We start from the raw sequence: 12,607 nt of genomic DNA, 5'->3' as shown, positions 1-12,607 counted from the left end.
ATAGGATATGCAAAACTAGAGATTCATAGATTTTAGTGTCTTAATTTGATATAATCCACATCTAATATTACTCTAATTTAGGGCTGCAACTAACACTTATTTTAATCAATTAATCTGATGATTATTTTTTCCATTTAATCTGTGACTCCTTTAGTCCATAAAATATTAGAAAATGGTAACAAATGTCTTTCACAGGTTCCCAGAGCCCAGGTTGAACCCCAAAGATAATGAATTTAACATCATAGAAAACGCAAAATAAAAATCACATTTGAGTTGCTGGAACCTGTGAATTTTTGGCATTTTTGGTTAAAAAACGAGTTAAACAATAAATTAATTATTTGTTTTGTTTTCTTCCCATTGACTAATCAGTTAATCAACTCGACCCCAGAACAATTTGATTTTCCTTATAAAACATGGGGGCAAGGCAGCTTTTATTCCCCCAAAGAAATGAAGGTCATATTTAACGAACCTTTGACAATCCTTTCATATTTTTTTTTAAAGTGTAAGTTTATATTTAGCCCACTTATCTAGCATTAAGCATTAAAACATAACTGAACATATGTGAACAGTTTTGCCCAGATCACCTATTAATGTTATATAACAGGTACTCAATAAGGTAAATGGGATTGAAAAGGTATATAACAGTGATAAACTGTATGTCTAATGAATCTGTGAAATTTTAGCAGTGCAGTGTCTTCACACGTTAAATAATCAACAGTTGAATAACAAAGGAGGCGACAAGTTTTAAAAAGAGCTAGCAAAATATTTTGATGACTTGAACTGTTTTGGATCAAACCACTGTCATGCTCGTGTCCGTTTTAGTTATTTATTCTATTTCCAACAGTTTTTGGCTTTTGCTTAAAAGAAAATGATTTCACACAAGTGTCACGTTTGTAGCAGAGTAATTTAAGAGCAGAGTGTGTCTGTTACTGTACCTGTACTAGAATGTGTTACAGATGTTTGAAAGATGGTGTCTTTATGTTGCCTGTGCTGTATGTGTGTGTGGTAATAAAATAAATGGTACAATCCTCTGTTAGGTTTTTATTTGTTTTTCATTCTTTGACCTACTTCTCATTAAATCTTAACTCAGTCTATTTTATACCTAAAGGTCAAATTTAAAGAACTTGTACTTCTCTAATGCTACTTTACTCTTCTGGTTCACTCCTCCACATTTATCTAAAAGCTACATTCACCAGTTACTTTTCAGATTAAGCTTTTAAATACAAAGTCACACATTAAATAATCAAATTTTCTTCAGTATAATGAGCTGTGTTCCACTGTTGTGTATTACATATGACAAAACTCAAATTAAAAACAACATTTTTCAGATCTGCCCCAAAATCTAACGGTTCTTCCCTGGCCTGTGATCCATCCCTCCAACAAGGTCACTGCAAATTGGTTCAGTACTTTTTGCGTAATCCTGCCGACAAAAAAAAAGTACTTTTAATACTTTACATTCCTTTTCCTGACAAGACTTTTCTTTTAGTTACATGAATGCAAGACTTTTACTTGTAATGGAGTATTATTATGCTGTGGTGGTACTTAAGGATCTGCATTCATGTAGCAGGTATAATTGTTGAAAACAATGTGGGTACGAATGCGTCTCAGTGATAACAAAAAAAATCTAGCCACGTTTTTATAGTGCTTCTCAAAATAATGTCAGTCCTTGAATGCATCAGTCATTTTCTTGGCCTGTTTTCTTGTGCTGGCTTTACCTTACAAAACACATTTTGCCAGTAAGTATAATCTATTCAGGAAACACAGGGTTTATGCAATAGCAACAAAATTAATATTTCAGTCATAGCTCCTTTTTAGAGAGAAAAAAAAAAAAACACTGCTTCTACACACCATGTCACTAAAAAACTTCTTCTCTCATTCAGCACATCCATAAAGTAAATACTTACCCTCTGTGCTGGTTGTACACAGTCTGCCCAGTCTGCATGTTTTACTGGAGTTGAGGTTGTAGGGGTGGAAGCTGTTCTGCTTTTTCTTATCCAAGGGGGTCAGAGTGGTAATGGCATTTTCCTGCCAAATATATGCTGTAAATCCCACATTTTTATAGCTTGTCTGAAGCTCTGTTGTTCCATGGCTGCTCTTATACAAAATGAAATGCTCGTTATAGGGCTCACTGCTGAAGTTCTGCGTGCCTTCACTGCTCATCAAAAAAGAAAATAACTTCTGTCATCTTTCCACGGTGCAGTTATGCTCGTGCCACGTGCTTTATAAGAGTTTAAATCAAACTAAATTTAAAGTAAAAGATTCCAGTGTTATGGTATAGATGAGAATTTTGTTACCCTCACAATATTTTACTGGCTGACTGTGTCACTATGCATGTTGTATGAATTATGATTTGAAAAACAATATTTACCTTGAATAGTGTGTATACAGAGGCATGTGTGTGCATAGCTTGAAACTTATTTTAGATCATAAAAAGCCATGTGTTCTTTCTCATAGGCCTCCAGTGTGATGGCTTCTTCCAGATTCATTTCACTAGGGTCTCTCATTCATGAGATATTTAATTGTAATACTTTATTTTACTTTATTTCATTATCAGTTAATCTGCTAATGATTCTCTTTTAAAGTGATGGGTTGATTGTACTATAAAATATAAAAACTAACAGTGAAAGTTAAAAGTTAAAGTTAAAAGTTAAAGTATCAAGAGTGCAAATTTACTCTGACACGTGAAGAAGTGCATTCAACATCTTACAAAAAGTAAAAGTACAATAGAATCGGCAAAATGAACTTCAAGCATCAAAAATAGAAATATTAATTTTGTAAAACAGTCCCATCAAGAGTGTTATGTCACTAAATATACAGTATATTAGTGTATTATTTTTTACATATTCATTAACATGAGCAATATTTTTCTGTTGTATTTGTTTGGGATGGAGCAGATTTTAACTACTTGATAAAGGAAATGTAGAGGAGTAGAAACAAACATTAACATAAATAATACTCAACTAAAGTACAAGTACCTCAAAACTGTATTTACAGTAAGTACTTTTATTTGATCAGTCCTATTTGGACTGACCTAGTGACCTACTGCCCTTGTGTACGGTAGCCCAGAGGTGGAGGAAATACTTCTATTTTTTACTTATGTAAAAGTAGTAATGCCACTCAGCAAAAATACTGTTGCAAGAAAATATTTTGCATTCCAAATAAATACAAGTTCAGAAGTATTATCAACTAAATGTAATTAAAGTATCTAAAGTAAAAGTACACATTGCAGAGAACCCCCTTTGATAATGTTATATACATCTTATTATTGGAATATTATTACTGATGCGTTAATACACAAGCAGCGTCGCCTTGACCAGCATAACACTGCTGGTCATATGTATTGTATCTACAAGGTTAATATGTAAAGTAACTAGTAACTATAGCTTTAAGATAAATGTAGTGGAGTAAAAAGAGCAGTAACCTTTACCTTTGAAATGTAGTAGAAGTGTGAAGTACCATAAAATTAAAATACTCAAGTAAAGTACCTCAAATGTTACTTAATTACAGTACTCGGGTAAATATACTTAAGTTACTTTCCACCACTGCAGCAGCATTTAATGTAAATTGACAGTTGTATTGCCTAACATCAAAAACATGTTGTCACAAGACTGGTGTCAATTCACAGTAAAACTTTAATTTATTCACTTTTAGGTTCAGCATTTATGGAAATAACATGACCTTTGTGACTGTTTGCTTTATATTGATCACTGGCCATGGAGAGGGGTGGTGGGGTCAGAGTTTATCTATTTGTTATTTACAGTATTCAAACACCCCATTGCTGCGAGGCAGTGGGAGGGTAAATGTGATCCAGCAGTTTGTTGCTGGTAATTGATTCCATATTAGCCTAGCCTAGCACTGGGAGCACTCGGAGAGATATTAGTGCTGCGCTTTCTCCAGCGTGGGCGCAGACACACTGACTGAACCCGACGGGACGAGCCTGAAGTGAACCGAGCGACTGCACTCACTACACCGCGGGAAAAGGACAGGTTGGTTGGGGTGTTCACCAGCGCTGAAGCACACCGTTACACTGCCTTATGTCACGATATGAACTACTATCAGTCTATTCTCAGACGGCTAAGTGTTGAGAGCTTGCAACAGCTGTATTTCACATGTTTTCTTTGGTAGGAGCCTGACACAGTAAAAATGACAGCCAAAAAGCCGCAGAGCATGCTCCGGGAAGCCTCCCATCAGATCATTGCCGGTGGATCCGCTGGTAAGTCCAACAATTGTTTAACTTCAGCACTTTAAAACCATTGATTCGGATTACACAATAGCTCTCAAAGCTGCATGTTGCTAAGTGAGCGTAACACAGCGACGTGTTAGCCAATACACAAAAATGTAGTCGCGCCCTCCTCAAAGACTTTCCCACAGACACAGGACAAAATGTTTCTTGCCGTAGTCGCACATGCTTTGCTAATAGACACACGATTAAATTATGTCCTCGGCGGAAGGTCTGTGGATCAAAGATCATACAAGTGTGGCCAAGATAGTTCTCCCCCTCACAAGCTAGAGCTGTGTGCTTCAGGAACAACTGCCGGGACAGGAATTTTGCATGCGCATGCGCACTTCTGCGTCTGGATGATTTATTTTTGTCATTTATTTGAAAGCAAGGATATTATGTCACTTATCATTTTGACACATGGCTTCAACTGGGCGGGTAAAAAGTTTCCTTATGTAACATAACTTGATACATTTTAGGCAATAGTAGCTGCATATTTTAAGTAGGCCTACCTATATAATTATCTATCTATCTATCTATCTATCTATCTATCTATCTATCTATCTATCTATCTATCTATCTATCTAAATACTAGTACTGTGCCTCAATTTGCACTCAGGACATCCAGTTCTTAGTGGCATGGTTTCCACAAGATGTTGGAAACAGTCCTTTCAGATTCTGGTTCATGTTGGCATGATTGCATCACAGCATTTCTGTCAGCTGCGCATTCATGCTGCCATTCTCCCGTTCTACCACATCCTAAATGTGTAATACAAATATATTGGAAGACAATCTTCTTGGTATGTCAAGTTAACAGTTAACAAAAAATTATAAGAGGGGCTGATTCACATCAGAGAAAAATAAGACATGACCGAAAGCCATGTAAATGGGACTACGTTTTCACGTTAGTATTGTTGCAATACAGCTTTCGGCCACTGGTGGCGGAGGTGAGCACACAGCAGCTGTGTGGCACTGCAGTCAGTGAGTGAGGAAGAATTGTGGCGCCATGTTTAATAGTTTGTTTGAACGTTAATGGGCTATTTGTAAGTGTGAACATGGTTTCTTGCTTCGGCCATCGTTGCATTTTCAAGACAAGATGTTATAAAACGCCCTCTGAGCAGCGCTACGTCTTCAGGGCAGGTTGGAGGCTACAATGAGTTGCTATCGAAAGTGAGGAGACCACCGGGGCTAGCTGGTTAGCGTGCTAACTTCAGTAGAAGAAAAGATGTGACGGAGACAAGAGTTGACATTGGCGTTGTTTACCCCCGCCGGAGACACCTCTTGCCAAGTAAAAGAATGAGGTTTCATGCTGAACTCGCAACGTTTCTTCTAGACTGGTAAGTAAACAGCTTTTAATGCTAACGTTGGATTTGTGGCAATAGCAAAACTTACAAATGCTTCGCTAATGAGGAAATCCTTTTCACCTGTGTTGTTGTCTTTAAGATTACCGGATTGATTACACCTGGCAATTAAGTGAACTTGAGAAATGTTTTCCATGATGATGTTATCATCTGTCCAATCAACTTGGTACACATGTTAGTAACCTATTGCACCATGACAAGCATTCAGGTGCACCTGTTAGAGAACCTGTGCAACTAAGCAATTCAGATAAACACCTGTGTAGGCCTCACAGGAGTTTTAGCGGGAAAACAACACTCAAACAAAACATTGTCAAAACCTCATACAAAGGAAGTTCGATATACAATAGGTTTGATTTAGGCGGGTTGTTATAATTTGAAGCATTAGGGCGGATTACACCTGTGAAAAGTTTTAATGTGTATATATATTGACTGTTCAGTGGTTGTGACACAGCCTAAGGAGGCCCTTACAGTACGCTTCTTTAAAAACAATTTGAACACACAGACTGCTTATAATACCAGAACTTGCCGAAGAATCATCACGTTTTTAGGTTGTTTCAGTGTCAAAGTAATTGATTGATAGTTGTCAGTACATTTAATGGTAGATATGAAATATGAACTTTTAATACCGAACTCTGGCTGCTTGTACTTCATTTCCCCAAATGTGAACAAATAAACGGAAAACACAGGATTGCTCTCCTACGTGAAAAATAAAAAATCGCGCTACTTTTACAACGCGTGGGCGGGTTGTACGCTCTGTTTGGGAGTTTTTTTTGTCAATCTAATCTGGCAACACTGGTTTAGATGTAGACTACAGTACAGACTGAACTCCATTCATAAAAGAGGCTTTGCCTAACCGGGAAGTGAGCAGAAGTCAGTCCTCTCGCTGCTGTACTCTACAACTTTAAGCCTCACAAAAAAAAAACCCTGCGTTCCTTTTCCCACTGACTGAAGTGTAGTTAACATTGCATAATATGACTGAGACGTTTGCCAGGTCCTGTTTGCTGAAGCAGACGGTTAAAGACAGAGACAGAGACGTAGAGGGAGAGAGAGGACAGCTGGTGGAGATAGCAGGTAGAATTTCCTGACACCTTACCCCCAACCAGAGATGTAGTGGAAGAGGAAACCCACCTGTAGTCTACACTGTGTAGGTTTACTTTATGTCATGTAGACATAAGACAATCACCTTAATCAGGCGTTGAAGATTAAGAAAACATGAATGATAAGTTTGCAGAAGATATAACTTCTTTTGAATCAGGTGTTAGATGCAGTGTCTGGAGGTTACTTAATGCTGCACTGAGTTGCCAGTTTATTAGTTGTCCCTAGTTCATCCTAGCCCTTCATTAAATCCCACTTTCAAGAAAGTTACAAAGTAAAGTGTCACAATATCACAGGACTCGCCCACAACAGACTTGTCTTTGTATAAATATGGACACGTGGAAAGAGTTATAACATGCCTGCACAGTGAAGTGGAGGCATGTGCTGAACTGCAATTTGCAAAAAATTGCATAGTTGCATCATCCTATCTGTTACGACACATATGTCTATAAAAAATCCTTAACTTAAAAGTCTATTAAAATATCCTAACAGTAAACAGATGTTGATTGCATGAAAAAATAGTGAATTCTCCTTCATGTAAAACTCTTGTTATACACACAGTATGTGAAAGACTGTACTAAACCAAAGTCGAAGTTCATAGTTAATCATTTTACATTCCTCATCTTGTGAGAGACTAAAAGGTTATACAGTTGTGTCCTTGTGACTTTTCATTTCCCTTGTATTGTAGTATAAATGATTGATAGACAGCAAATACATAAACACTACTTTGGACAACTACAGTAGACAGATGAAATCTCTCTGTTGTCAGAGGGTCTGCTGGTGTGAAAGGTCACTGGTTTGAGTTTTGCATGGGTTGTCGTAGCAAATGAGTAACCATTTGCCGTTTTATAAATTAATGATGTGAAATTTTAGTCTCATTAGTTATTTAATACTTGAAATTACTTGGTGACTGTTCTGTTGGAGTGAAGTGTCAGATTTGCGTTCAAATGCTCCATGCAGAATTCACTTGTGATGTTCCTGTAATATACCCAAAGTATTTGTGACTAGCACATATTTATTGTGTCAGTTTTTGTTTTCAAGCTGAACGAGCCAACAGCTGTAACCAATAAGAGCCACAAAACATTTCCTCATGTTTTTATTCTCAGTGTTGTTGCTGTGCTTAACTCACCAAGTTGATCAACGCTGACTGAAGCCTGGTTTTTGTCTTTCTGTCCATAGTGTTCTGCTGTCTTTGGCATATATTGTTTTCATATTCTTTACTTTTAAGAGAATTGTTAGTTGTTGTTTGGAGTATTGTTAGTGGGGTAGTGTACTTTTACATATTTAGATTTCTTATTCAAACAGCTAAATAGGCATAAAGTATCTTTTTATATCCCGTGACACAAAAAATGACTTTAATCAATACCAGTGATTCAACAAATGCGTAAGAAATCACTTTCCCAATTTGGTTTGTGGCAAAGACTAAATGATTCCCTCCATCTACCACTGGTGCTGCCTGTGAAGCACAGAACATTTCTTCTGTTTCTTATATTACTCTCTGCAACATTTCCCTTGGTTCTCTGCTCTCTGTAGCTTTCTTAGCTGTCTCTATTGTGGAAATGTGATGGTGGTCTGCTTTGGTTAAAGGGGTGATTCAGATGCCATGTCATTGATGTTGCAGTTCCTGTGGTTACTGATAGAGGATGGCAGAGGTCTTGTATTCCTTAAAGGAGAGCTTCACTAAACTAAACTTGTCATTATCTACCTCAAATCCATGTTACAGCCAGTAGGAATTTGTATGACTCCTAGTACTAAGGGGGAGGCTGTGGCTCAGGCGGGTCATCCACTAATCAGAAGGTCGGTGGTGTGATCTCCAGTCTGCGTGTCGGAGTGTCCTTGGGCAAGATACTGAACAAGATATTGCCCCTGATGGCTGTTCCATCAGTGTGTGAGTGTGTGTATGTGTGTAATGTATGAATATGTGAGTGATTGTCGCGAGTATTGTAAAGCACTTTGAGTGGTTGATAAGACTAGAAAAGTGCTAATATGTGTAATCCATTTACCATTCAAGGAGCTTCTCAGTTCTCTCTCATGCTGTCGAAGTTAACTGCCTCATTTTTTTTTTACAGCTCCAAAAACTCATGTAAAAACTCTCTCAGCTCGTACAGTATATTCCAGGTGTTTCACAGCCAAATGTTTGCACCGTCGTTCCAAAAGTCCAATATTGACCTTGCACATTCACAATGGTTTATTTAAGAACAAGTACCAGTGGCTGCCAGCAGTAGTAAGCAAAGTGTTCTGGCTCTTGTGCTATTGACTGTGCACAAGCAGAGCACAAAAAGAGATAATGGGCTGCTTCAGTAAAACATAGAAATGTGCTGGACATTTTATGTACCGTATAATTGCAATTTACGATTTTCATTGTTGACTAATCTGCTGGTTAAGTTATAAAATGTCAGGATTGGGCCAAAATGTCCCTCTCAGTTTCATAAAGATGAAGGTTTCATCTTCCAATTGCTTGTTTTGTCTGACCAACAGTCCAAAAATTAATTTACAGTCAGATAAAAGCAGCAAATCCTGTCAAAGCAAAGCTGGAAGTAGGTGATCTTGGAAAAGAAAAAGTACTAATACGATTCATATATAACAAAAAAAAAGTTGCCAATTCATTTTTTGTCCATCAATCAATTGAATAATCATTGCAGCTCTGACATCAAAAGGCTGTGTCATTGTGTGTTTGATCTTGCAAATTATGTGCCGGCAAGTAGAAAGTAAATTATGACTTCTAATTTGGCAATTAACCCTCTTTTTGTTATTAATACTCAAATAATTCTGAAGTTTTCAGGCTGTGACTTGTTTCAGGTGATGTTTTTATGAGAACTTGGGTGTCACAAGGACTCTGGCATTGCTGCTTGTCCCTGTCTGTTTACACATCACGAGCCCCCTGGGTCTGACAACCTGCTGTCCTGAGCCCCCATCCAGAGGCTGTGGGGCTCCTGTCTGTCCTCACCAGGGGTTGATGGGAGCGTGCAGAGGACACAGGTTTTATACCAGAGCAGAATGGACCTCAGTGTTTCTCCTCACCTTCACCTTCTCTCTACAGCATTTTTTTCCCTCACCTAGATTCACTTTTAACGAGGATGGAGAGAGACGTGTCATTTGTTAATTTATGTGCGACCCGGTCATAGACACCAGTTAAGGGTGAGAAAGCTGCATTGTTACAATATAAAGTCATCTGAGCACAGTCTGACGTGCTGTGGTGCAATCTGGCACCATGCAGCTGTGTTTTACCTTTGAGAGGTCAGTGCTCTGACTGAGCTGCACTTCTCTGTACAGACAGGTTGTGAGGAACTCATTTTCTCTTGCTGTTACGCTGATTGTGTGTGTGAAGTATGTTGAGTGCCTGTTGTAATACAGCATGTTGGTTTTGTGATATTGGAGGACATTTTTTTGTTTTAGAGCTCAAATATAAGTTATAACAATTCTTTTTTTTTTTTTTTTTTTTCTTCTTTTTTTTTGATAATTGAGTTTAGTGTTTTATTTCCTTTTTAATTGTTCTTTAGTTGCAGCTTTGTAATAGTGATGCACCAGGATAAATGTGGGGCATTTGCTACATGTAATATGGGACAGATGAGGAAGAAAAGATGTTTGCATAATTATGCACATTTGCTTTCATTTTATTTGGTCAGCTATTTTTACCTTTTCTTGTCCTTGTGAATATTTTAAGAAGAGATAATATAACAAGTTTAGAAATCAAAATTTGTAAATTATAGACTTGTCAGCCCTGCCATGAGGGGTCACAGTTACACTGCTCTATTTTAAGGAGACCTGTAACCATTAGTTGATTGATAGAAAAATAATCTGCAACTATTTTGATAATTTATCAGTTGTTTCTGTTATTTTATTAGCAAAAAAAGTCAGAGCCAAATATTTGTGGATTTCTGCCTCTCAAATGAAAGATTTGAAAGATTTTCTTTGTTTCTTTATCAAAGTAAAAATAAATATTATGGGATTTTTGGACTTTTGGTCAAACAAGGCATTTGAAGACGTCACCTTTGGCTATGTCAAGTTGTGATGGTCATTTTCATTTTTTTTTATTTATTTATTTTTTGACATTTCATAGACTAAATGATTAATTGTTTAATCAAAAAAAAATCTGCAGGTTAATTGATAATGAAATTAATCATTAATTGCAGCCCTAATCAGCCACAAAGGTTGGTGGGAAACACTGTCTTATTGGATAGTAAACTGAATATCTTTAGGTTTTGGACTGCTGGTCAGACAAAAAGAAATTATCTGATGATTTAGCCCAAAAAATTAATCAAGGAAATAATTGGCAGATTGATCCATAGTGATCATTAGATGCAGTCCTGATATTGACTGATGTTTGTTTTATTCAGCAGTTCATATTTGTGTTGCACAAGTAATGAAGCTCTGTAAATTCATATTTTGACGTCCATTCATATTTTGTCCACAAGGTGGCAGTAGCTGCATACTGTATTTCTTTTCGTGGTAAAGGGATGTTACAACTTTTTAGAGGTTATATTTCAGTTGGAACTTTAGCAAACGGGGAGACATTAGTGATGGATGGGTGCTCTGCAGAGTAGACGGCTCACAAGTAACGTTGTGCTGTTTTGAAAAAAAGACAACAAAAACAAACAGTAAGGTGAATTTAAATGATGAACATAGGGGCAGAAAATAGTCATTAAAATAATACTGTCATTATGATTGAATACACAGTGAACCAAATTTAAGAACAGAAAATGACAATCTATCTAGTTACACGTCCCCTGCTGTAATGTTTTCTCTAAGTCCTTTGTTATTTCCTTGTTAGATGTTTTTTTTAAACTCCATGAGTAAATCGATCCGTCTCCAGTAAATGGACTGTAACGACATGAGACAGACGCCCTGCGTGTGATTACTGCGGCTCTGCCTCCAGACTGTCAGAGCCTCGCTCAGGCTGCACCGCAGCTCTCCTGCTTTAATTGGTTTTAAACAGTGAACCTGAAATCAGTCGGGAAAGAACAAATAAAGCCACTTAGCCTAAATGAAGGAGAGGAAGAAAAGAGGAGAGGAGAAATCAAATAAATAAAGTCAAACAAAGTGTGTGCATGAACATGTGTGCAGGGGGGTTATCCATTGACAGAGATTGCACTTAGCAATGGGTGTTTTTTTTCCCCTCCGCGATTCCCGAGTGGCTGCACCAATCACAGGCGAATTAGGCCTAATATTTATTTCCAGAAACAATTGCGCACGTTTCAGCGGGGCTTTGATTGAACTCCCGGCGGACATGTTGTAGACAGATGTTTAGATGACCTCATGTTTGAAGTAATGTTGATTCTGGATGGGGTGCTTCTTGGCCTGTTCCTCTAAATCAGCTCCTTCTACCTCCCATCTTTTCTCTTTTTTTTTTTGGTCTTAGTCTTGGAGGGCATGCGGAGGCCCACGTCCCTCATATTTAATGTGTGCTTTGGCTCGCATTAAATAGCGCCCATTTACATTTTCTGTTCCATCCTTGACAGACACATGTCCGTGCGTGGGGGTCGTGGATGGCTTGGTTAAAATGAGCCATGATAGTGGTGAAGGATGGCTACTTAACCGGACACATCTGTCTTTTGTTCTCGGTGCTTCTTTTTATACGTGTCTGTCTCAGAATGAGGCCAGGATTTACCATCGAGGCAGCGTTTTTTTGACATGCTTGTAAACGTTAGAAGAAACTGCATCGATTATTAGAAATACGACCGATAATCAATTTCATGATAGAAGTGATGTCAGACATTAATTTAAGTACATTTCTGCAGTGTCTTTATGAATAGATTGCCCGCTGCAGGGTGTATAATTAAAGTAACCCCTCATTTAATATGGAAAAACTAAAACACACCAAGCATCACTTAAATAAACACAAAAGATTTATTATCTTCGTCAACTAATTACCGTCCTCTCTAAATGTGAATGATCACAATGTCATAGGAAATTAGCTGAATGCGAACAGGCA

General features: G+C 37.6%; 1 protein-coding gene across 1 annotated transcript in view; it reads left to right on the top strand.

Annotated features, from left to right (window-relative positions):
* The first annotated feature begins 3,815 nt into the window (after nt 1-3,815).
* The window catches only part of slc25a21 (solute carrier family 25 member 21), an 86,384-nt gene continuing 77,592 nt past the window's right edge, over nt 3,816-12,607 (top strand). Inside the window, exons 1-2 of the mRNA XM_022750661.1 lie at nt 3,816-3,986; nt 4,126-4,213. Of these exons, the coding sequence (XP_022606382.1) occupies nt 4,144-4,213 (70 nt within the window). The 5' untranslated portion in view covers nt 3,816-3,986; nt 4,126-4,143. The remainder of the gene's footprint in view (nt 3,987-4,125; nt 4,214-12,607) is intronic.

Source organism: Seriola dumerili, unplaced genomic scaffold (genome assembly GCF_002260705.1).
Source record: "Seriola dumerili isolate Sdu_G_001 unplaced genomic scaffold, Sdu_1.0 BDQW01000149.1, whole genome shotgun sequence".
Taxonomy (NCBI): Eukaryota; Metazoa; Chordata; class Actinopteri; order Carangiformes; family Carangidae; genus Seriola; species Seriola dumerili.
This window is presented reverse-complemented; position numbering and strand designations above follow the sequence as displayed.